Consider the following 26,819-nt stretch of genomic DNA (forward strand, 5'->3'; position numbering starts at 1 on the left):
CTTTTAAAACAATGTGCGCCGCCCATGCATAGGCCGGTGGGTAAGATTGCACTGCAGTACGCCATATTGTTGTCGTTGTTGTAAGATTCCCCCGTTGACTTACCGGAGTACCCAAGTTGTAGATCTAGTAGTTCTGCCCTTGGTAGTTTTATGTTGGCGGCCTCTGGTAGTGTCTGATGCTGTCGCACAGAATGAACAATCCTCACAATCACAGAGATATATACGAACGCGATAAAAACATGCCTTTGTACATTATATCAAGTCGTCGGATGTTAAAAAGTGTCCATCACCATAAAATGTAAAAGAAATCCGGTACACTGACTTAAGTAGAATGCGGAACGACGGATTGGCACAATAAAATAGATATATACAAAGTTTTTTCGTCTGGTGTGCCGCTATTAAGTACAGTCAATAGTAAATGACGATATTTGCTTAAAAGCATAGTACCGGTCGTAGCCAACGCATAAAATTATGGTAAAAGTTAAAAGTTCAAAGCAAGTACATTAAAATATAAGATCGCGAGTAGCGACAGATATGCGTTAGCATAACCTTAAAGTGATATCATGACCCCTTTGCTAGCTCACGGCACAGAAGAAGATGGATACTCCAGATGTACTCTCTGGACAGCAACTCTATGGTTTCTATCTCCTTCTCGGAGGGAATGTGTCCATTGTTGACATTAGGATGTGTGCTGTCAAGGATCAGCTGTGTGAAGCTATCAGCATTGTTCACTAGCTCCAGCGGTTCTTCTCTTCCGTGTAGACTCAAGCACTCAGCGAGATGGGCTCTATAGTTATCTCTCACGGCATTATACGCGGGGCACTTAGCTATAAAGTGCACTCTGCATTCAGGTCCTGTGTTGCGAAGTGTGCAAGTTGGATTTACGGCGTATTGATTGAAGACTGCTCTGTTTGCTTGTAAGGTGTAGTTCCTGTCAACAGCTTTGCTTTGGTTTCTGCTCTTAGGATGTCAATTTTGTTTGGCCTCACATAGGACTACAGGTAGTGGTTTTTCCCAACCGAGATGGCATCTGAATTGATGTGCCTTAAAGAGGGTTTTTCTTTTATTTCTTCCTGCCAGGTCGCAATGATATGCTGGTCCATCGCACAGTTTAGTTTGGCTTTCCACACCTCTTTGCTAGGAGGGCTCTCGAAGAGTTGGTACGCTGTCGGTAGGTTATAGGTATGGAGCAGTCTGCGGATACTGGAGAAGAAACTAAGATCTGTTGGCAATTTCATGGCCAGCTGTCTCTCTGCCACCTTGAATTCAACTGTCCCTGGAGTCTGGATTATGTGTAGTACAGATTAAGTGTGCTTTTGTGTAATTGAGCTCGAATAGGTGAAATACCTAATAGAGACAGGGCAGCAATGTTGGAATTCCTGTCTGCTAGATGTTGCACTTGTTTTAAAGTTTTCAATTGGAATGCTTCTAATGCTTTAAGATCGGCCTGGCTATAGGGAATGATCTCCAGGGCGTATAACATTCTAGGCACTACAAAGGTGGACGAGAGGCGGGCTTTTACAGATTGTTTCAGTCCATTCTTTCCATTGAAGCCTGCTCCCATGAGCGAGTAGGTTGTACGTCTTCCTAGCTCTATTTTATCTTTCGTGTTCACTTTACACTTGGTGTCTCGGTAAACTCCAAGATGAGTAGTGGGCGTATCTAGTGGGATGCGAGTACCTTCAAGTATAAAGTCAGGACTTGGGTCGGGGCTTTTGGGGTAAACCCTGATGCAGCTGCTTTTTGACGGGTTGATGTCATACCTGTGTCTTCGACTGAATTCTTCAGCTGTTTTGAGCATGAGGTTCATCTCCCAGTTGGAGTGGGACAGTAAAGCCAGGTCGTCCGCACAAATAGCATGCGGTATGTTAATTGGGCCAATGCTAGCTCCCCTAAATCTCTCTTCTAAACTGAGGAGTAGAGGGTTATTGAATCTCTTGTTATGTTCTGTGGAAAGGAAACCCCCCTGGCGCACCCCTTGACATATGTTGAATTGCCCGGACAATAGGCCCTGCTACTTCACACATGAACTTGTGTTTGAGTAGATATTGCAAAGAAGTAACCATTCAGCTGGATCAATTCCATCTGAAATCAGGTTGCGCAATAGGATATTATGGTTAACAACGTCAAAGGCTTTCCGTGTGTCTAGTGTTATAAGGTTCAGCTGGTTTTTCCTGGATTTGGCTTCGAGTTGGCATTCCGACACTAGGGACGCTGATTTGATGAAGGAAGTGCCCAATTGTAAGCGAGACTGGGTCTTCATGAAAACAGGCCTGTGTTTAGCGTTGAGGATATGTTCCACAACCTTGAGCAGACTGGACGTTACAGTAATCCCTCTGTATTTATCAGGGTTTTGAAGACTCCCTTTCTTGTGTACAGGGGTGATTACACCTTTCTTTAGACTATCTGGAATCTGATTGTGCTTAAATATTGTGTTGATTATCCTCACCAGCACAGGGTAGATTGCTGCTCCACCATACGTAATGTGTTCGGCGGTTAGGCCCATGTAGTCGGCTGCCTTGTTGTTGTTCAGCTTTGCCACGGCACACTCTACTTCGGGGACATCCGTGCTATTGTTATACCACTTGTCTGGAAGACTATTTGTAGGTGGTTCAGGTCTTCAGTTGCTTGTTTCAAATAAAAGTGGTCATACCTTTGATCGTTTATTGATGTTGCCAACGTCTCAAAGTATTTGGCCCATCCAACAGAGAATTCCTCAGGGGAAGTTAGTTTTCTTCCTTCATACAGGAGGCAGTTGGTAAGATGCCTATTTGTGGATCTCTGCTGGCGGACTAGTTTATAGAAGGTGGTGTCATAAGTAGCATTCATGATGTCTTCCAGGTCACTACATCTCTTCTTGGCATTGAATTTCCTTTGGGCTTTACAAAGGTTTCGCTTGACTTTGTTCATCTCTACGGCTGTTGGATGGCTGTCCCCTCGAGGTGCTCCGTCACACTTCCTCACCCACCACGCATGCTTACTGATTCTTGCTGCAGCTTGGATGTTTGGTCCTCTAGCTTTAGGAGGCCTCTTCTTTTTCTTAGCTTTAGGATTGATTCTGGGTATGCTTGCGGCTGTGGCTTGTGTGAGTGCTACCCTGAGCTGCTCAATGTCCCTCTCGGGGATGCATATTGCCTGGCAGCCTATAGGCTTGGTTAATTGCCGAAGGCTGGCTCTATAAATATCTTTGTGACAATTGCTCCAGTTCGGTTTAGGACATGTCATATGGTCATTTATTTTATCATGGAATGTGATCATTATTTCAGTTGAGACAGGAGTGTGATCTGATACATTGGAGTGATGTTGTCCAGCAGTAACTACAGGGGAGGAGATATCTCGTGCCAGCGTATTTTTTTAGATGTAGTCTATCTCAGCAGATTGCTCGCCGCTTGCGTGGAAGAAGGTGGGCTCACCATCCTTGTCTGTGTGAAGGTTAAGCTTTCTTACCAGATCTCTGAGAATTAGGTCTCTGTCATTGGGAGGTTGCCTAGACAACGAGGAGTTGAAGTCTCCACAGATGAAGAGTGCCTGGGTGTCGCTGTATTTCTCCAGAAGTTCCTCAATTTCTAATGTTAGTGATGTGTAGCCCATAAATTTCATTTCCGGGTATGGAAAAGTGTTTCCGGTGAAAAAAGGCAACATTAACATATTAAATTAGCACGTCGGATTTTGAATTAACAACCTCTTAAAACACCCAATTTTCATTAAAAAATAAATATTTTAACATGTTCGTTTAAGGAACCGATATTTTTCGGTGAACAGGAGAAAGGTTTGTTGTTCCATAGTGTAAATATACTTCGGACAATTTTAATTCGGAATAATCGATCGGCACGCCCTGATGTTTTTAAATAATTATTCTAAATTATTTAAGATAACAGGCGGTATATGTTATGTGTTAAAACGTCCCTATGTAGATATGCATTTATTTAAAACATAATTTAAGCAAGTTATTTAGTCCTTGAGCAGTTCTTGAATGATTTGAGCTTTTATGAGTACATACCTCGGGTGCTGGAGGTTTCGGTAAATGACAAGTTCGGTAAATTGATTTATATAGTAAATGCCGTGGAGGATTCGGTAAATTGGTTTTTATAGAGGTGGTATACCTACATCGAGGTGTTAATGACACCTATTATTGGCTTACAATAACATCAGGGGCATTTATTTGCAAACTGTGAATTAATTTTGAGTTGAGTAATTAATGCTATGCCTACGGTAAAGAATTAAGGGAAATGAATGAGCTACCTCTGAAAAACGAATTCTGTTAGGAAATTGTAGGTTAATTTACGATTTAAATAACGCAATACTGTTTTGTTTTTTTAATAATTATTGCTTTTAGTAAAATAACCTAATAGTAATAATAAATAATGATTTATGGCGGAATCAATGTAAGATCTTTGATTAAGTTTAATGCTATTTAAAAGGTTTTTTGTAAAATATTGTAGACATGATTTAATAAAAATGATTTCAGTTTAAATATAAAGCGCAATAGTATTTTAGACCACCGATAAACACTCAATTTCTCAATATATAAACATGAGGTAGTTTGCCAACATAATGAATATGTTGCCCAGCTCTTGCCACGTGGAGGCCACCTCTTGTAAGAGCCAAATGTTGAATTTTATATTACATGTTTTATTATTTCTTTCTGGTTGAGAAAAACAAGAAAAAAACAATATATAAAATCTAATACGTGTACGTAATTAATAAAAAGTAATATAATGATACGCGTTATGTTTTATAATTTTGTTAATTGCGCGTGCCATTGAACGTTGAGTTAAGCGAAGAGATACACATAATTGAAAACTGATAAAAATGACACCTAACACAACGCCAGCAGAATGAATACACTGTGTAATAGCAAGCTGCTGTGATGATCACTATCTTATCAGCTTTATACACAGGCACCTGGCTACTGTACTGGAACAATGGGTTTTACGGCCAAAATAACTGATATCATTTTTTGCCTGAACAAATCAGTTGAATAAAAAAATAATAACTGAATGACTTTGTAATCCGTTTTATTTACCATATATTATAAATAAGCAACAAGTAAAACATGGATACAATATATATATATATATATAGGACATAGTTGAATATTTCATGTCATTTAAAAAAAATAAGATACATTTATGACACAGTACAATATTTATATGACACATTAGTATCATTCAGAGTTTCATACGTGATAATGGGGATTTGGTCATTCAGCTCAAGGTCAGGGAGAGACGTGTCTACCACGGGTGTTGGTCGTTCGTACTGTTGAGTTAGATCGAATGACACATCTGGTATGGTAGTGTTATCCCCGTGTCGTATGTCCTCTTGCGCAAGATTTCTGAGTGGCGAGACCGGGTCTCAAGTGGTGGTGGTGGTTCGTCGCCATCTGCTGTGGTATTCAGAGGAGGGTTCTGGCAGCCAATACAGAACCACTCTATCTGTAACTCACCACTGCGAAGTTGCATGTACTGCTGATGGGTAATTTGCGAAAATAAATAAATTTACAACCATTATCTGTTAATTTACGTTAATTAAAATAATAATTGGCATTACTTATAATCAGTTTTAAATAAAGACATTACAGGCGACCACAAAAGAAATGCAAATTCACAGTTTTAATGTACATTTGTATCTTCCACATGCATCACATGCAATAGCGTGCGCACGAGAAGTGACCTCAATATTGCAGAAAATATATGGATATTCAGCCATGATTGTATGATACAGTAAAAAAAATCACCTGCATATATACACACTTTAACAATTGAGCAACAACACTTACCTTAATTACTCGATAACCCGTGAAAACCTTCTCCCTATCCTCTCTTTGATTTCTTATTTGAAAATGACCATGATAATTTCATAATTACCCAATTACATAATAATTTTATTTTTACCACAAATAAACATCCTTTGATGTCACCACCAGTATTTTTTTTTAAACATGATTAAAGAAGGAAAACGTTTATTTCACAGTTTGAAAGTTACTGGTCGTGTATGTAAAAACTTGGCCACCAGTGTTAAAGCATGTTCACGATCTAAACATACATATCTAGATTATTTTAAGAATAATACCTTATGTGCTTACCTGATTGTAGGAAAAAGAAGCGAGAAATTTATTTATAAAAGAAACAAATATATTTGATATTAGTATTTTAAACCACCGAAAATTTCTCATTATATAAACATGAGGTAGTTTGCTAACATAATGAATATGTTGCCCAGCTCTTGCCACGTGGAGCCCACCTCTTGTAAGAGCCACATTATTATTTTTTTACCTGATACGCTTTAATTAAGGTTTTTTCAACTAATTGTTTAAAACATATATGAAAACATAACAATCATGACCTAAAGATAAACTTTTAATATATAATTTACCTCCCTTGATTAGAATATTAATAGGTTGCAAGCCTGGATAATTAATATTAACAATTTGCAAACATCTCTAAATTGATAAAATCAACTCCGTACATTTAAACAGAAAATTTAATTATTGCCAAACAACTCAATTAATGTACACGCTTATCGACAAAAGGTGCGATAATCCCTATTAATACCAATTTACCGAAACCTCCACGGCATTTACAATATAAATCAATTTACCGAACTTGTCATTTACCGAAACCTCCATAACTCCATACCTCAGCGGGTCCATACAATCATCAAATGGCACTCAATTTCTCTTTATATACATGAAAGTAAGCTATGAGGGCCATTTATAATTGATTGAAAAGATGTATATATTTATTTAGTCAATAATGACTTCGTTAAATATGTATTTAAGTTTAAATATAAAGCACTATAGCATTTTTTATTGGCATTCTTGCGCCAGCCCAGAAACACCTAAAAGCACTCAATTATTCTATATATACATGGAAGTAAGCTATTAGAGCAAATTTTAATCGATTGAAAAGATGTATATATTTATTAAGTTAATGATGACTTCATAAATATTGATTTAAGTTTAAATATGAAGCACAATAGTATTTTAATTAGCCACCGAAAAGCACTCCCACGTCTCTATATATATACATGAGGTAGTTTGCCAACATAATGAATATGTTGCCCAGCTCTTGCCACGTGGAGGCCACCTTTCAGCCGAATATTGAAAAAAATAGGCCGAAATAGTCCCAAATATTTAAGCAAGAAATTTATTTTTTAAAAATAGGCCGAAATAGTCCTAATTGTATAAACAAGAAATTAAATATTTGCGGCTGTTTTTAATGAAATAAAACTGCACAGCTTGTCTGTCAAAAAAATGAATGTCAATGATTATGTTGCCTTCAATTTCAAATCAGATTAAGATTATAGAAAGTTATAATGATACACATGTATTTTTTTTGATACCACATTTATAAAGCGCCATACTCGAGATGTGCGTTCAAAGGCGCTTTACAGTTTTTCCCTGATCACTGGGTCATAAGTCGTCCGTTAACATCTTGGGGCAGTATGCAGCCACGGCACATTGGCTTATTTCCCTCACAGGTACCCATTTATACACCTGGGTGGAGAGGAGCAGTTGTGGGATAAATTTCTTGCTCAAGGAAACTCCAGTGGTCAGGGCAGGATTCGAACACGGGACCTCTCGATCCCTAAGCCAGAGTCCTACCATTAGACCACTGCTTCCATAAAAGATGTAGCAAATTTAAATTTAGATTGAATGCTATACGATACATGTACATAAAATGTTTTACATAACGCCAACAGACCCGAATGAATACACGTCTGACATTTACTCCAATCAGGTTAATTACAAATACAACAATAAAACAGGGGAAGTCTACACTGTGTATTAGCAACCTGCTGTGGTTGCCACTCAATACACAGGAACATGGCTACTGTACTGGAAAAATTGGATATACATTTATTACTGACACTACCCATTCTAAAAGTTGGCGGACAACATAATTAAGTTCAAAGAAGGAACCACAATTAAATATGATCCATTTTCAACTGATACTGGTTGTAATGCAAGTAGTCAGATATTTATTCTAGCTTGCATTGGTTAAAATTATTTTGTTTATTAAGTTCACATTAAGCTGTTCTTTAAATAGAGATAGCCATATTAAAGACGGCACTAATAGCGTGTGAAACTGCGCGTGCCTTTGAACATTGAGTTAAGCGAGAGGTGGGAATTAAATTGCACATAATTAAAAACTGATACCATTGTGTAAGCTTGAATTGTGCTTAAATCATAAACTCAATAGTGTCAAATAATATAAAATGCAAGTGCCGTTGCCCGTTGAGTGAATACTGCATAAGCGGGCATTAATACCTGATAATAAACAAAAGGTAGTATAAATATGCATGAAATATAACCATTTATAACTAATTAAATCCGTTTACACACAATAGAAACCCAAAGGTTTTTCATATACATAGAGAGAAATTGATAGCTTTTCGGGCTTCACATGAAGTGCTTTTGGGTTGGTATATTGCTGATATATATCCAATTTTGGGCATTAATACCTCATAATAAACAAAAGGTAGTATAAATATGCATGAAATATAACCTTTTATAACTAATTAAATCCATTTACACACAATAGAAACGCAATGTTTCATATATATGAAGAGAAATTTAGTGCTTTTCAGTCTTCACATGAAGTGCATTTCGGTTGGTATGTTGCCGATTTATATCCAATTTTGGGCATTAATACCTCATAATAGACAAAAGGTAGTATACACATAGAATCATATTACCATTTATATCTAATTAAACCTGTTTACACACACTAGAAACCATTTATTGCATATATATATTTCGTGAAATTGAGTGCTTTTTGGTGGTTGTATGGACCGTACCTCAGCTTAAAATCCTTCCTCATAATTTCCATGTAACAAAATATGTCAAATTTATGTGTATAAAGTCTTGATCAATCAATTAAATACATCTTATTAAACACAATACCAGTACTTTTCACGTGAAATTTGTTCCCCGAGGCTGTATGAAGGTACATGTATTTTGTGTGTTATGATTCTTCAAGAAAAAAAAACGGCTATAAAAACATTTATAACAACGTTTTTCAATTGTTTTAGCCCTTTCATTTATAGATACCCATAATCCTGACACGACCAATTCTCCAATACATCAGAATGAATCCACCTCTATTAAGTACTGTATACTTAGTTTTTTTTGCTTTTCATACCCAATTATTTCATATATTCCATTTTTTAAAAGCAAATTCTTGTTAATACTCAGGATAAAAGTGCTCAAGAATTTCTCAACCAAAAACATTTTTCTTAAGTATCAAATGAATTTCATCAATTACAAACATATTTTGTTTGGAACCAAATTTTAGAAACTAAGCCAAATCTTTAGCTAAGCATTCGGGACCGCCTGTTGCAAGTATAGGGCTATAAAAAAATGTATATCAGCACTTTTCACAGGCCATTGAATGGTCCCTTGCAGAAGTTATTACCCAGTTAAAGTGCTGCCTGGATTCCAGGCGGCAAGTCTACATGAAAAAAGCCTTTAGGGGTTGCAACTCCCAGTGACCCGGAGGGTCAATAGCTGGGAGTTGGTTTATTTGCAACTACTCTATCTCAGCACTTAATGACATTTTTCCAGATTAACCTCCCTGAACTACACCTCAGCAGCAGTCTCTATATTACATGGAGTTTGCAGAGTTTATCAAGACTCCAATGGTTGATGGAGTGACACTTCGCAAGCCTTTCTGTAAGCCAGTGGAGGGCACACTGTGCATAACTGGTCACCATTTGATCCTTTCATCTAGGAAAACTAACAGGGAAGAATTATGGGTATTATACCTTGTTGCTATTTAAGTAAATTGTATTTTTAAACAAAAACTAACTTATTTTGAATGTGGCTTACATCATAATAGTCTGTTAACTTTGCAATTGATTATTGAATATGACTTGACGTTGTTGTTGATATTGTTTACCATGACTGTACTATTTTGTTTAATGTGTATTTGTTTTTTCAAGAACTATTGTTATTTACTATTATAAATGTGTCATCAGGCTTTAACTCAGGCTGTTCTTGGGTTGCTGTACCACTGTTTGTACGCTGCTTTAACCTCGAAATATCTTATTTTGAAAAAGCGGGACAGCATTCCAAAATTGTGACATGTAGAAGCAATTTTCGTCCTTCTTCATTAAGTGCAAAAATGGCACTTTCCCAATTGTGAAAAAACTAAACATATCCCAATATCTTTCCAAAAAATTCCCAATTGAAGGTTTATTATCCCCTGCCATAGGCGGAGGGATATTATTTTGGCGTTGTCCGTCCTTCCGTCCGTCCGGAGCCATATCTTGGAAGTGCTTCGGCTGATTTCATTGAAACTTGGTATGAGTATATTTATGGATAAAAGGATGATGCATGCCTGATGGCATTGTACACCATCTGATAATAACAGAGTTATGGCCCTTTGTATCTTGAAAAATTGCTTTTTTTAGTGTCAAATATAACACTTTTGTGTCCAGAAGCATATTGGCGGGGGATATCATTTCAACGAATTTGCTTTTTTTCTTCTTTTTTTTTCAATAAAATGCAACAGTAAGATTGTTTCGCTATGCAGCTGAATGGCTTGAACCGAAGTAAATATAATATTAATAACTTTCCAACACTTAGTTATCAATTTTAAAGTATTTGTGCAGGGCTCGAAATTAACACTCGCACACTCGCAAAATGCGAGTGAAAAATACCGATTGCGAGTTAAGTTTTAAGCCACTAGTAATTTTTTGCGAGTAAAGAAATAGTGGAAAAAAACAAGTATTATTGCTAAATGCGTTTGACGTCCTGAACGCTAAACCATAGGTCATAGAACGTCCAAATACCCGTATGCGGAAGCGCGCACCTTGTATATAGACTGGTATACTTATAGTACATATACAAGGATGGTATTGGTACAAAGAACGTTAAACAGTCGACTAATTCACACGTGTTCATTGAACTTGAACATACATGGCGTCGAAGCGAAAAATAACTACATGTAGTTTCTTTTTGCCCACAGATGGAAATAACAATACGAAAGATAAAGCAAAGTTAACTGTTGAATCAAAAAAACGATATTAAATTATGTGTCCAGCAAAATTTGCAAGAATGTTTTTGATTTTGCGAGTTGGTATTAAAGCTGCTCGCAATGTTTTGTAAGTAGAAAAAAAAATTAAATTCGAGCCCTGTTTGTGAGCAAAATATCAAATACACCAAAATCCCAATGTGAAGACTTCACAACAAGAATTTTCCCTATTTCAGGGATTCTTGCGCAAATTTTATCCCAACTGTGCTGGTACAGGTACTTTTCGCAATTGGGCAAAGCAGTCACTGTATAGCATATAAAATCCTGATTTTCTCTACAAGGGCATTGTCATTGTATAATTCTGATTCTCTCTGCAAGGACATTGTCAATGTATTTGCCTGATACTCTCTGCAAGAGTGTTGTCATTGTATAATCCTGATTCTCTCTGCAAGGGCATTGTCATTGTATAATCCTGATTCTCTCTGCAAGGGCATTGTCATTGTATAATCCTGATTCTCTCTGCAAGGGCATTGTCATTGTATAATCCTGATTCTCTCTGCAAGGGCATTGTCATTGTATAATCCTGATTCTCTCTGCAAGGGCATTGTCATTGTATAATCCTGATTCTCTCTGCAAGGGCATTGTCATTGTATAATCCTGATTCTCTCTGCAAGGGCATTGTCATTGTATATCCTGATTCTCTCTGCAAGGGCATTGTCATTGTATAATCCTGATTCTCTCTGCAAGGACATTGTCATTTTATAATCCTGATTCTCTCTGCAAGGACATTGTCATTGTATAATCCTGATTCTCTCTGCAAGGACATTATCATTGTATATTCCTGATACTCTCTGCAAGGACATTGTCATTGCATATTCCTGATACTCTCTGCAAGGGCATTGTCATTGTATAATCCTGATTCTCTCTGCAAGGGCATTGTCATTGTATAATCCTGATTCTCTCTGCAAGGGCATTGTCATTGTATAATCCTGATTCTCTCTGCAAGGGCATTGTCATTGTATAATCCTGATTCTTTCTCCAAGGGCATTGTCATTGTATAATCCTGATTCTCTCTGCAAGGGCATTGTCATTGTATAATCCTGATTCTCTCTGCAAGGGCATTGTCACTGTATAATCCTGATTTTCTCTGCAAGGGCATTGTCATTGTATAATCCTGATTTTCTCTGCAAGGACATTGTCATTGTATATACCTGATACTCTCTGTAAGGGCATTGTCATTGTATATTCCCGATACTCTCTGCAAGGATGTTGTCATTGTATAATCCTGATTCTCTCTGCAAGGGCATTGTCATTGTATAATCCTGATACTCTCTGCAAGGACATTGTCAATGTATAATCCTGATACTCTCTGCAAGGGCATTGTCATTGTATATTCCTGATTCTCTCTGCAAGGGTGTTGTCATTGTATATTCCTGATACTCTCTGCAAGGGCATTGTCATTGTATAATCCTGATACTCTCTGCAAGGGTGTTGCCTTTGTATATTCCTGATACTCTCTGCAAGGGCATTGTCATTTTATTTCCAGCTGCTGCACTCAAGTGTGGACAGTGTGGAAAAGAGGTTAGACAACACTCGAGGCGTTGTCATGATACGCTGTAAAGATCTCACGCGTCTCGCCCTCGACATTCCCTCGGCGACTGAATGCCTCAATGTGGCTTTGTCTATTGAGCAGCTGTCAAACATTGGTAAACATGTCCTTGCTGCTGTGAATATTAACATGAATTATAAAGTGGATAACCTGAATTATGGAGACATTCTAAGATTTTTGTGTGTAGTACTATTTGTTTGAAGAGGATATAAAATTACAAAGTCGCATTTGCATAAAGTAAATATAAATCATTTTTTCTCACAAAAACTTCACTATGCTGTATAGAGTAGTGGTTCCATATATATTTAAGTATTTTTTTCTTTCAGTTATCACAAATTCTTGATTCCAGATTGAATAAAACATTGCAAAAGTTATATTTCTAATATTAACAAACTTTTAGTTTCCTGTACAGATCACACCCCATGACTTTATTTCATCATTACACATTGCATTTTGAGTGGATCCCACAAATTTTAATTTGTCCCATGAGCGGCATTTTTTTATTTAATTACGATATCATATCCCTTAAATTTGCTGATTGAAGATGATATTGCACTTAAGTACCTATTTTTTTACCGTCCCATAATTGACATTCTGTTACAGATTTCATAACACTTAAGAAGCTGTTTTTCTACTGCCCCACATTTGACATCCTGTTACAGATAACATTACATTAAAGTACCCGTTTTTCTACCGCCCCACATTTGACATTCTGTTACAGATAACATTACATTAAAGTACCCGTTTTTCTACCGCCCCACATTTGACATTTTGTTACAGATTTCATAACACTTAAGAAGCTGTTTTTCTACCGCCCGCCCCACATTTGACATTCTGTTACAGATAACATTACATTAAAGTACCCGTTTTTCTACCGCCCCACATTTGACATTCTGTTATTGATGACATTTCACTAAACATCCCGTTTTTCTACCGCCCCACATTTGACATTCTGTTACAGATGACATTACACTAAAGTACCCATTTTTCTACCGCCCGACATTTGACATTTTGGAGGACGGCTGGCAGGCATTCCAGCAGGGCGCCGAGATGAGCAGATACAAGGAATGCATGGAGGACTGGAGGATTTCCACTGCAAACAAGGATTACAAGGTTTGATATAAATTTTGTTTAACCCTTTGCATGCTGGGAAATTTGTTGTCTGCTAAAATGTTGTCTGCAGAATTTCTAAAATTAGCATTTTCTTCAATTTTTTGTTTCAAAGAATACTATCAGAATAGCAAATAGTTTGGATCCTGATGAGACGCCACGTTCTGTGGTGTCTCATCTGGATACAAACTGTTGGCAAAGGCCTTCAAAACTAGGTTCCAGCAATGAAAAGGTTTCAACTGTGATTCAAACACATTAATTCACTTTTGTAAACTTTTGCAATCTGAAAATTACCAAAAATGTTCACTGTTTTACTGTGATTTGACAATAAGTTATTTACTGTAAACAGGGATAACAAAGTTTGTAACAGGCAATAACCTGTTATTTACTTTATAATCTTTATGTGGTTTACAAAGAAATGTACGTGATAACAAAAGATAAAGTCACTGATTCAAACATTGAAGTAACTGACAGTCAAAGTAAACAAATATTTTCACTATTTTATTGTGAAATGGCTTGTTTTAACATTTAAACTGTTTTCTTTCGGAAAATTATCCAGTTCAGTTCCTATTAATGATTATTTTAAAAACATATAATGAAAATACATTTTTTATATAGATTATAAACTTGATATCACGTTTAATCATAGAAAATAAATATTTTCAGCAGCTATTGTGAAAGTGTAAATTTCTAGGAACACATAAATTTTATTCGATAATCCACGGAAATCAACAAATACGTGTGGCCACTGCATCATTATTTAAACCAACAAATACGTGTGGCCACTGCATCATTATTTAAACCAACAAATACGTGTGGCCAATGCATCATTATTTAAACCAACAAATAAGTGTGGCCACTGCATCATTATTTAAACCAACAAATACGTGTGGCCACTGCATCATTATTTAAACCAACAAATACGTGTGGCCACTGCATCATTATTTAAATCTTAGCCTTGTAATTTATGGCTTTAGTTATACTCCCTTAAAAACTATTTGGTTGCATTAAAGTCCCCATTGCATTGGTCTGTTATACTCCCTTTAAAAACTATTTGGTTGCATTAAAGTCCCCATTGGATTGGTCTGTTAGTTAGTTGCTCTGTTAGCTTGTCTTTCGAAGCTCTAACTACTTGATGACTATAATGCCTGATAATGTAAGACAATCAAAAGAATTAAGCAGGAAACTATGATTGGTAAGTATGTGATTTTTACCCAAAAATGTTCTTCATTTTGATATATTGTAGATCAATTTCCAATATTCAGTGCTCCAGCTAGGATTTAAAAAGGGCAGGGTGGCTTTTTTGCAAAAAGGGCACTTTCGACGCGCAGAATTTTGTCAAAAGGCCCTTTTCGAGTGCGCGGGCTTTTCTGGAATGCTTCCGCATGCATGTTAATTTATATGTTATTAATATATTATTCCCATTATTATTAAACCATTGAAATATAATGTCTACAACGAGAAATAAATGCGTTACTTGTAATGTAATAAGAGATTTATCAAATATCATATGTAAAAAAAAAATTGTGGGGGGGGCGGGTAGGGCGGAAGTTCGGGAGGGCAGGGCGGAGATTCCAGAGGGCAGGGCAGGGCGCCCTCAAATTTAAGCCTAGCTGGAGCACCCCGCCATGTAATCATTTTTATTATTTTTATTGAAAATGGTAAGTCTCTTTCACAAAAATCATTATACCCCTGCAAACGAAGTTAAGGGGGTATATAGGAGTGAGCTTGTCTGTTGGTCAGTCTGTCCGTATTAAGTGTCCGCTCTCTAATTCAAGTTGTTTTCATTCGATCTTCACCAAACTTGGTCAGATGTTGTATCTTGGTGATATCTAATTCAAGTTTGAATATGGGTCTTGCCGTGTCAAAAATTAGGTCACGGGGTCACTTAGTGCGATTTAAACATTGAGCATGGTGTCTGCTCTCTAATTGAAGTGGTCCGAGCTTCACCAAACTTGGTCAGAAGTTGTATGTAGAAGATCTTTAGGCCAAGTTCTGACATGGGCCATGCCTGGCCAAAAACTAGGTCACAGGGTAACTTAGTGTGTTTTACACATTCATCAGGGTGTCAGCTCTCTAATTCAATTAGTTTATATCCGATCTTCACCAAACTTGGTCAGAAGTTGTATCTAGATGATGTCTAGGCCAAGTTTGAACATGGGTTATGGCAGGTCATAAACTAGGTAACGGGGTCACTTAGTGCATTTTAAACATGGAGCATGGTGTCCACTCTGTATCTCATGTAATTTTCATCCAATCTTCACCACACTTGGTCAGAAGTTGTATCTAGATGATGTGTAGGTCAAGTGCGAACATGGGCCATGCCGGGTCAAAAACTAGGTCACGGGGTCACTTAGTGCGTTTTCAACATTGAGCATGGTGTCGCTGTTTTTTGTGAAGACAACATGCAAAATATTCTGTGTCAATGCGGTATGTGGGGGTATTGTCACGACTGTGCAAGGCTCTAGTTCTCTTTAAATTAATCTCTTTTATTAATATCTTGGCCAAAAAACAATTTGATTATGAGTTAATATTTTTAACAGCAAGAATCTAATCCAAAGAAATCCCTGAGAAATTTGAATGTTGACATACATGTATCAGATTTTAGTGCATTTACAGCTAAATTCTACAAATGCAAAACTCACAGGCAAAGTCAATATGTTTTACTACACATGAAGCAATATAATTTTTGTTGTTGTCATTTTTGCAGTTATATTTGAGTAACCCGCAATCAAACGATATGCCAAACGCTTTGTTGCGTAATAGCTATATCGAATTCAATATTCTGTTTTTTATGCAGTTATGTCAGAGTTACCCACAGTCGGTGGTGGTTCCAAAGGGTGTGACGGATGAGATGCTAGCCAAGGTGGCCCAGTTCAGGCAGAACGGACGCTTTCCTGTCTTGAGCTATTTTCACAGGGACAGCAAGGTAGTGGCAGAGTTTCACTCCATTTGACACACATTCAGACCAGGCCTTTTCCTGGCCATTTTAAGAAAAATGCACTTTGGGACTGGGAATCGACTTAAACGAGAAGTCTTTATATTTGGTAAAAACTAATTAAATATAACTCTTTATAATAATTCAAATAATAAGAAAAAATCATGTTAATTATTGTTACATTCTTTGTTAGATGTAATGAAAATAAAAATTGAGATGAATAGACATTTTTATTTTTTATTTTCATAATTAGAAAAAACAAATTACCATTTTGTTTGGCAATGGGTCCATTTAACTATATATTTATCTCTTTTGCACGTATATGTTCATTGTGAAATATTCCCAATAAAAGCATTCATTTAATTATATTCTGATGGGCTTTGTACATATAGTAGGTGTTGTCCCAAGTGTATAAAAACACCCATGTCAGCAATTTTTGTGCCTTATTTGGAAAAGTAACGGTACAATGCCATGGGGAAATATTAGTGCATAAAACTCACTTGCACACGCCCATCAAAATTATCATTAACCTGTCCTTTCTCTGGATATTGTAATTTTTCCTCAATTTGAAAAGTGCCTTTTTATTGGTACTTTATAAAGAAGGAAAAAAATGCTGTATTTATATATATGTTCAAAGCAAAGTATCTGCATCATAACAGGGATTTAATCATATTCTAGAGAGCTTATTAATCATATTCTAGAGAGCTTAATGGATACAGACGTTATTGTCCCTGGTTTAAAAAATGCTTATGTGTTGCAGGCTGTTTTGATGCGCTCAAGCCAGCCACTGACCGGCTCGAGTGGACGACGCTGCAAGGACGATGAACGCCTAGTGAACGCAGTGCTAGGAATAGGGATTAGAGGTTACATCATAGACACTCGGTCCCAGAGTGCGGTCAAGGCTGAACTGAAAACAGGTACAGAGAAAGCGATTTTTATACCCCCACAAACGAAGTTTAGGGGGGTATATAGGAGTGAGCTTGTCTGTCGGTCGGTCCGTATTAAGTGTCCACTTCAAGTAGTTTTCATCCGATCTTCACCAAACTTGGTCAGAAGATTTATCTACATGATGTATAGGCCAAGTTTGAACATGGGCCTTTTCGGGTCAAAAACTAGGTCACGGGGTCACTTAGTGCGTTTTAAACATTCAGCATGTTGTCCGCTCTCTATTTCAAATAGTTTTCATCTGATCTTCACCAAACTTGGTCAGAAGTTGTATCTAGATGATCTTAAGGCCAAGTTCGAACATGGGCCTTGCCAGGTCAAAAACTAGGTCACGGGGTCACTTAGTGGGTTTTAAACATTCAGCATGTTGTCCGTTCTCTAATTCAAGTAGTTTTTATTCGATCTTTACCAAACTTGGTCAGAAGTTGTATCTAGATGATGTCTAGGCCAAGTTCGAACATGGGCCTTGGCGGGTCAATAACTAGGTTACTGGGTCACTTAGTACATCTTACACATTGAGCGTGGTGTCCGCTCTCTATTTCAAGTAGTTTAAATCCGATCTTCACCACACTGGGTCAAAAGTTGTAACTAGATGATGTGTAGGTCAAGTTCGAACATGGGCCATGCCGGGTTAAAAACTAGGTCAGGGGGTCACTTGGTGTGTTATCAACCTCACCATGTTGTCCACTCTCTAATTCAGGTAGCTCTTATCCGATCTTCACCAAATCTTTACCACAATTGGTCAGAAATTGTATCTTGATAATGTCTAGAGCAAGTATGAATATGGGTCATGCCGGGTCAAAAACAAGGTCACGGGGTCACTTAGGTGTTTTAAACATCACAATGTTGTCCGCTCTCTAATTCAAGTAGTTATCATCCGATCTTCACCAAACTTAGTCAGGAGTTGTATCTAAATGATTGTAAGGCCAAGTTCGAACATAGGCCTTGCCGGGTTAAAAATTAGGTCACGGGGTCACTCAGTGCGTTTTAAACATTCAGCACTTTGTCCGCTCTCTAATTCAAGTAGTTTTCATCCGATCTTCATCAAACTTGGTCAGAAGTTGTATCTAGATGATCTTAAGGCCAAGTTCGAACATCGGCCTTGCCGGGTCAAAAACTAGGTCACGGGGTCACTTAGTAGGTTTTACACATTGAGCATGGTGTCCGCTCTCTATTTCAAGTAATTTAAATCCGATCTTCACCACACTTGGTCAGAAGTTGTAACTAGATGATGTGTAGGTCAAGTTCGAACATGGGCCATGCCAGGTCAATAACTAGGTCACGGGATCACTTAGTAAGTTTTAAACCTCACCATGTTATCAGCTCTCTATTTCAAGTAGTTTTTATCCAATTTTCACCAAAATTGGTCAGAAGTTGTATCTTGATAATGTCTAGAGCAAGTTTGAATATGGGTCGAGCCAGGTCAAAAACAAGGTCACGGGGTCACTTAGGGCGTTTTAAACATCACAATGTTTTCCGCTCTCTAATTCAAGTAGTTTTCATCCAAACTTCACCAAACTTGGTCGGAAGTTGTATCTAGATGATGTCTAGGTCAAGTTTGAATATGGGTCATGCCGGGTCAAAAACTAGGTCACGGGGTATCTTAGTGCATTTTAAACCTCACCATGTTGTCCGCTCTCTAATTCAAGTACTTTTCATCCAATCTTCACCAAACTTGGTCACAAGTTTTATCTAAATGATCTCTAGGACAAGTTTGAACATGGGCCATTCCGGGCCTAAAACTAGGTCATGGGGTCACTGAGTGCGTTTTTTAACATTCAGCATGGTGTCGGCTCTCCAATTCAAGTAGTTTACATCCGATCTTCACCAAACTTTGTCAGAAGTTTTATGGAGATGATTTTAAGGCCAAGTTAGAACATGGGCCTTTCTGGGTAAAAAACTAGGTCAAGTGGTCACTTAGTGCGTTTTTAAAATTGAGCATGGTGTCCGCTGTTTTTTGTGAAGACGACATGCAAAATATTATGTGTCAATGCAGCATGTGGGGGTATTCGTCACGTCTGTGACAAAGCTCTAGTTTTTTCTTCTGTGTATGGTTTCTGCAAAAGGAGCTTTCTCAAGTGAGAATAAATTACAAAATTCTAGATTGCTGTAAGAAATTTTCCAAAAGAATAAAAACAAGGACAAAATTGTCACAAAACCAGGTTTAAAAAAAATAAAATATTTTTATAATAAAAGGGAAGTATTAATCCATGTATGCTAATTATTTTTCTTTGCTAAGGACACATTTAACAGGATTAACAAAAGTAACCCTGACCTTGATCAACATGACCTTTGATCCATTAAAGTGTAGATGGTAATGTGAGGTATAAACATACTAAATATTGAATAAGGGATCTACATGTATGAAGAAAAGTGTAAAAATGTATTTTTAGCCAGAGTGACCTTGACATTGACCTGAAAAAAATCATGTTCAATATGTGCCAGGGTATTTGATGGTAAACACTTTGTGAAAGATTCATTCAAATCTGTTGAGAAATAACGGAGGAGTTGCGCTCGGAAGAAAATGTCAAATTCAATCTCTTTTGAGTCGTGGAAACCTTGATTTCGACTGAATCATGTAATCCCGACAAAATGCGCCAGGGCACTTGGTGGCAATCATTTTGTGAAAGTTTGATTGAAATCCGTTTAGAAATGAAGGAGGGGTTGTGCTCGGAGGAATTGTTCTGCCTGCTCACCCGCCCGCCGACATTAATCAATCTAATTACAAGTTTTTTCCTTCGGAAGACATGGTCAAAAATCTGACAGACGAACAGTTTCCACTCAATTACTGTACTTGAATGTGCTATTGTGCTGAAATTTTGTGTATAATTAGTTTACATGCAGAACTGTCTTGGGATTACATTTGGCTGAAGTCAATGCAAAGCCTTATTACTGGAAATAAACACAGTTCCTGCTCAATAACTTCAGTTTGGATGCAGCATTTGCCTTGTTATTTTGTTAACATATAGATGCATTACTTGGAATTACATTTGAAGCAAGGTGGGTTAAGGTCAAAGTTAGCGGTGAAAATCACATCATATTCAAAGGCAAAGTTGTCTCTAGCTGTATTATATTTAACCCTTTTCCACTCAGAGACGCACTTTGACTAATTTGAAGTCTCTCAGAATATCAAATTAAATTATAGACCTTTCTTACTACATTCAAGTTTTGAAGGCTTCACTTCAGACCCTAAGGTGCTGATGAGCAGCAAACAGCATAAAACCTGGACAGACTGAGAGTTACTGAGCAGCAAACAGCATAAAATCTGGACAGACTGAGAGTTACTGAGCAGCAAACAGCATAAAACCTGGACAGACTGAGAGTTACTGAGCAGCAAACAGCATAAAACCTGGACAGACTGAGAGTTACTGAGCAGCAAACAGCATAAAACCTGGAAAGACTAAGAGTTACTCGTTTTCTGTTTTCCTAGATTCGGCTCTTAAATATACTTGTAATACCCTTAAACACTTCTTCTACTAGGGGGAGGTTATGAGCCTGAGGCCCACTACTCACAGTGGAAGCGTCTCAATCAGGCCATAGAGCGCCGGCAGGTGTTCCATGAGTCTCTCATCAAACTCATTGAAGGTATGGCACTGTTTTTTTCCATTCGAAATCGGTTCTTGTTATCAAAAAGTCAAAATGCCGCAAATTTTCCAAATGCAAAGGGACCCGGCCCCATTTCAAAATAATAAAAAAACAACACTGTATGGTAATAATTGGCAAACTTGAATTTGGTATTCTATGTACATGCATGTTATGCATTTAGTGAAATATAAAATTAGGTTTTCAATGTGTGAAATTCATGTACCGAATAGTGAAATCTTTTATTCGGTGTTGAATGTATGCAATTTATTTAGTGAAAACATGAATTAAGTGTTTAATGTTTGTAATTCATTCGGTGTATTTAATCCTGTAAGTTGGGCCAGCAAGCCGACTAGCTGAGCTAGAAGAGTGCTTGACTACAATTCAGAGGATCAGGGGTTTGATTCTCAGCCTGGCCACACAACTTGTGTAGTCATTGATTACTGTAAACGTATAGAAATTCGTCTGTATGAAATTTCGTGGTTAAATGAAAAACAACTAATTTGTTGACACATACTTTTGTGGATTAAAAATTTTTGGGGAAGACTGACCGTCATAATTATTAAACTTTTATTAAAACAACCAGAGTAATAACTAAGCATAATCTGCTAATCTGTGTTGACAGCAAGACTTGAGGTTAATGTGCACTGAAGCATGCAAGTTTTGCTGATAATTATTGATAAGAGTGATAAAGCGGCGCACTTGTGGGTCCCTGCTCGCTGATTGCCATCGATGTTGTTTTGACAATATTTGCACTTCTCAGCGCAATCGGTCCCCTAGTAGAAACAATTGAGTGATAAGGTCCCCAAAATACATGTGTGAAAACCGTTATGTCTCTTGCGCATATTGACATATATGATAAATCTGCAAACTGTTAATTTTACGACGTCATGTAAAAGAAATGTGTTTTTCTCCACAATTGGTAATGCTATTTATTATATTTATTTACCATGATTAATAAAACGTACATTAACGATGATGCATAAAAAAAGAAAAACTGATAGATATAGTGTAATTTTACCTACTGAAGTGAAATAATTATTACAAAAACAAATATCTCTGATAACTGACAACACAAGAAAATGTCGGAAATGACATTCGAAAATGACCGATTTCGGATTTAAAATATATAAATAATCGTTGGTACTTGAATTCGTGGTTCCGTCAACCAACGAAATCCACGAAAATTGGTACCACACGTAATTTAATGGTTTACAGTATATCATAATTTGAGTCCCGTTCTGAGAAAACTGGGAATAATGCATGTGCGTAAAGTGTCGTCCCAGATTAGCCTGTGCAGGTCGCACAGACTAATCAGGGACGACATTTAAACAAAAAAGTAATACAAGCGGAGAGTGTTGTCCCTGATTAACCTGTGCAGACTGCACAGGCTAATCTGTGACGACACTTAACGCACATGCATTATGCCTTGTTTTTCTCAGAAAGGGAGTCATTTCTACGGCATTTGTCTACCTATTTGGGCAATTAGGGCAGTTGCCAGGTTTTGCATAAGGACATGCACATAGTACATGTCAATCCAGCTTACACAGGGTTAACTGACTGCCCTGATGTGACTGAAATACTGTTAAAATGGTGAAAACATCCACACAAACAATTTAATGCATTTATGTCAATTATACTGATCAACTGGTTGGTGTTCAAATCCAACATAATTATGTTTGGTTTTCAATTTTTCTTTAACTTTATGTGAATACATTTGTGGCAATACAATATAAAGCAGGGAGAAGTTAATAGATCTAGAATTAAATAGCAGGATCTTCTTTTTACTCTGCATTTTTTCCCCAACAGTTGACCATCTAGAGTTCTTAACTAGTCAACACAAAATGTGTATTTTTTGGAATTCAGTATTCCTTTCAATACAAAATAACCAATCAGAGGACTTTTAAAAATTAAAAAAAAAACTTAATTAATAGAAATTCTTTTGATGAACCCTTTACCACTTAGATACGTATTTTGACGCATTTTTAGTCCCTTAGAAAGTTACATTAAATTAAAAACCTTTCATACTAGAGTTTTAAATGCTTCATTTCTGACCCTTAGATTGAGTTGAGCAGCAAACAGTATTTAACCTGAACAGCCTGCAAGTTAGTCGCAGGCTGTTCAGGTTTTGCACGTAGCCATTTTCACTTTGTTTCTGAGTGGGAAAGGGTTAAAGCCACACACCTTGCCTCTGACTTTGAAATGAAATACATGTTAATCAATACATATAGATGCAATTTGAAAGTGTGCAAAATTGTCATTAAATCTATAGTCTAGTTAGCAAGTAATTTAAAAAAAATTCAAACGGTAATGCTTTTTAAACCGAAAGTAGGATTTCTAGATGTATACTTCCATTCATTTCGACAAACGCGATTATTTTTAAGTTCTAAAGCTCAAAAAAGACGGATTTCTACCTTGTAACCACCAGATATATTCTAATTTGCATAGATAAAATTAAATCTATAGCCTAGTTAGAAGTTAATTTATTACTTTTCAAATGGAACAGCTTTTAAAACCGAAAGTAGGATTTCTGGACGTATACCATGTCGACAAACGCGATTGTTTTTCAGTTTTAAAGCGCAAAAAAGACGGATTTCTACCTTGTAACCACCAGATATATTCTATTTGGCATAGATAAAATATGTTTCTTATATATAATCAGGCATTTCCCCAGGGTTTTGGCCAGGCACAGCGGCAAGGCAGCCTGGAAGGGAGTTGATGCTGGTGGAGGACCATTTCCTGTGTAGATTTATATAAACATTTATTGTTCTAACTGAAAATCTTCATTAAGAGCTATTAAAAGACATTTTGTTTACTTTTTATTTGTTTTTACTCAATTTATTTCAATTAAGTCATCTATTATAATATTCAGTAACAAACATAAAGACATGATTGGAAAAACAAGCGCGTGGCAAAATAGATTTTTACGTCCAGGCACTGCGGGCCCAATGTGCTAAAACCACCTGGGGAAAAGCCTGATACTTAAATTAACTATGCCAAATAAGGAATGTTGCTTTAAGCATATTATTGGAAATTATCAACAGACTGAGTCAGCTTTCCATCCTTAATGGCAGCATCCTTTACCTTTTTATCCCCCCCCCCATAGGGGGAGGGATATTGTTTTGGCGTTGTCCGTCTGTTTTTCCGTCTGTCCGGCACTTTTGTGTCCAGAGCCCTATCTCGGAAGTGCTTTGGCGGATTTCATTGAAACTTGGTATGAGTTTATATATAGATAAGAGGATGATGCACGCCAAATGGAATTGCATGCCATCGGATATTAACGGAGTTATGGCCCTTTGTATCTTGAAAAAATTTTGAGTGTCAAATATAACACTTTTGTGTTCTGAAGCATATTGGCGGGTGATATCAATTCAATGAATTTACTTGTTAGATCCTAGATTTTTTTAAGTGGTGTATATGTATGCGGGTTTACCGTGTGTCTGCTAAAATGTTGTCTGCTGAATTTATAAAATTAGCATTTTCTTCAAAATTTTTTCAAAGAATACTATCAGAATAGCAAACAGTTTGGATCCTGATGAGACGCCGTGTTATGTGGCGTCTCATCTGGATCCAAACTGTTTGCAAAGGCCTTAAAAATTTGGTTCCCACATTGGAAGGGTTAACGAAACACCACTTTTTCAGCCTGCGCCGATACTGGCACCACACAGGACAAGTGGCTATCCAAGCTAGATGCCAGTGGGTGGTTGGGACATGTCAAGGACATTCTTACCTGTGCCTGTCTAGTGGCACAGTGCATTGATAAAGATGGTATCTGTAGCCATATAGTATTTAAGTATATAACTTTTTTTCTGCCCTCATGCATGGTATTCACTGTCAAGTGGCATGGTGTATTGTTAAAATTGGTATGTGTGGTGTAATAGAATTGTATTATATACCTATTGTTTTTCTGCCATCCAAACTTATTGTATTCATACTTGTATATAATGTTACCCCTTTACCCCTAACATACTTATTTTTACGCATTTGTAGTTACTTTGAAAGTTAAATTTAATTAAAGATTTTTCTTACTTTTTCAAGTTTCAAAGGCTTCATTTCCAACCCTTTGATACTAATAAGTAGCAAACAGCATTAAACCTGAACAGACTGTGAGTTACTCGCAAGCTGTTCTGGTTTAATGCTGGTTGCAAAAGCCATTTTCACTTTGTTTCTGATGGGGAAAGGGATATATGCTCGGATTCTCTACTGTTTCAGCTGCCTGCGTGTTGGTACATGGCTCGGAAGGGGTTGATACCACGCTGCAGGTGACCTCTCTGGCACAGGTCATCATGGACCATGACTGCAGAACATTCACGGGGTAAGACTGCACTGAATGTTGGTACTTGCTCACAGTATCACACTCCATGTGTTTGAAATGGGATTACAAATTCATGTATATGCAATCATTGTTTTTTGTCCCCTACCGGTTTCACCGGGGGGACTTATGGTTTGCGCTGTGTGTGTCCGTCAGTCCATGAGTCCGTGAGTCTGTGAGTCTGTCACACTTTTCTGGATCCTGCGATAACTTTAAAAGTTCTTTATATTTTTTCATGGACATTATGCATGCCATTTTGTTTTGTTTCTACGTCAAAAATTCTGGTTGCTATGGCAACAAATATATTCAAAAAATATATATTTCTGACAATGGTGGAGCCAGTAGGGGACATATATTGCTTGGCAATAGTCTTGTTTTATATTACAACCTGTAACTTTTGGATTGAGCAATATTAATTGCATTTTTAAATTTATCATGAAGTTCCATGGAAAAAGATTGATGTATAATACACTCAATAAACCAATTATTGAATTTATTGAAAAAGTTAGTGTTTTGTTGTTTTTTTGGGTGGGAGGGGGGGGGGGTAATTTTGGTCAGATGTTTGGGAAAAATTATATTGTTTGCCATTCTTGTCCTTGCATCTTTGTCATTACTGTATATATATACTTCCAATTAACACTGCATGTTGATGCAGCAGGTTTGAGGCCCTGATAGAGAGAGAGTGGCTGCAGTGTGACCATTAATATACATGTGTATATTTATACTTCTAATTAACGCTGCTTGTTGATTTTGTAGGTTTGAGGCCCTGATAGAGAGAGAGTGGCTACAGGGCGGTCACCCGTTCTCTGACCGCTGTGCCAAGTCTGCCCACGCTGTTACCAGGCAACGACAGGAGTCCCCCGTGTTCCTGCTCTTCCTTGACTGTGTCTGGCAGGTGCTTATGATACATAGTGTATCTATAAATAGTAACAAAGTCACAACATGTCATTATTCATATCTTCGTTCCAATATAATATATCTGCCATTGGCAGATTTTTTTTGTATTTGAAAAGAATCAGATTGGGCGACTGAACAAAATGGCATCCATATTGATAAATAATGGTAAATGATAATAACTTTTTTATTAATCCACAAATCAACTAAAAATGTAATATGATAATAATAAAACTTAGCTGGGGTTCTCTGTTGCTACATATTTTCTTTAGCCAAACTAACAGTTACACAAAGAAATGATTCACATGTTATCTGTTTTATGGGTTTCATGAAAAAAAGTTGTAGCCAGAAGTAAATTGTTTTTGCCAACTTTGCTAATTTGTAGCCATTTAGTAAGCCCTGATTTCACACAATGGGTGTAATGAAACTATAAATTAACAACTTAAACTG

At 37.1% G+C, this 26,819-nt stretch overlaps 1 protein-coding gene across 3 annotated transcripts in view; it reads left to right on the forward strand.

Moving 5' to 3' along the window:
• Positions 1-26,819, forward strand: part of LOC127837886 (myotubularin-related protein 9-like) — a 38,928-nt gene that overhangs the window by 4,489 nt on the left and 7,620 nt on the right. For 2 of the 3 annotated variants that reach the window (XM_052365335.1, XM_052365334.1), the window contains exons 2-10: positions 9,569-9,759; positions 12,526-12,685; positions 13,550-13,701; positions 16,499-16,627; positions 17,397-17,553; positions 21,062-21,166; positions 24,806-24,931; positions 25,376-25,478; positions 26,232-26,370. In XM_052365335.1, the coding sequence (XP_052221295.1) occupies positions 9,613-9,759; positions 12,526-12,685; positions 13,550-13,701; positions 16,499-16,627; positions 17,397-17,553; positions 21,062-21,166; positions 24,806-24,931; positions 25,376-25,478; positions 26,232-26,370 (1,218 nt within the window). In that variant the 5' untranslated portion in view covers positions 9,569-9,612. Of the gene's footprint in view, positions 1-3,589; positions 3,770-9,568; positions 9,760-12,525; positions 12,686-13,549; positions 13,702-16,498; positions 16,628-17,396; positions 17,554-21,061; positions 21,167-24,805; positions 24,932-25,375; positions 25,479-26,231; positions 26,371-26,819 lie in introns of those variants that run through there. The other variant, XM_052365333.1, reaches the window with a different exon arrangement.

Source organism: Dreissena polymorpha, chromosome 7, assembly GCF_020536995.1.
Source record: "Dreissena polymorpha isolate Duluth1 chromosome 7, UMN_Dpol_1.0, whole genome shotgun sequence".
Classification (NCBI taxonomy): domain Eukaryota; kingdom Metazoa; phylum Mollusca; class Bivalvia; order Myida; family Dreissenidae; genus Dreissena; species Dreissena polymorpha.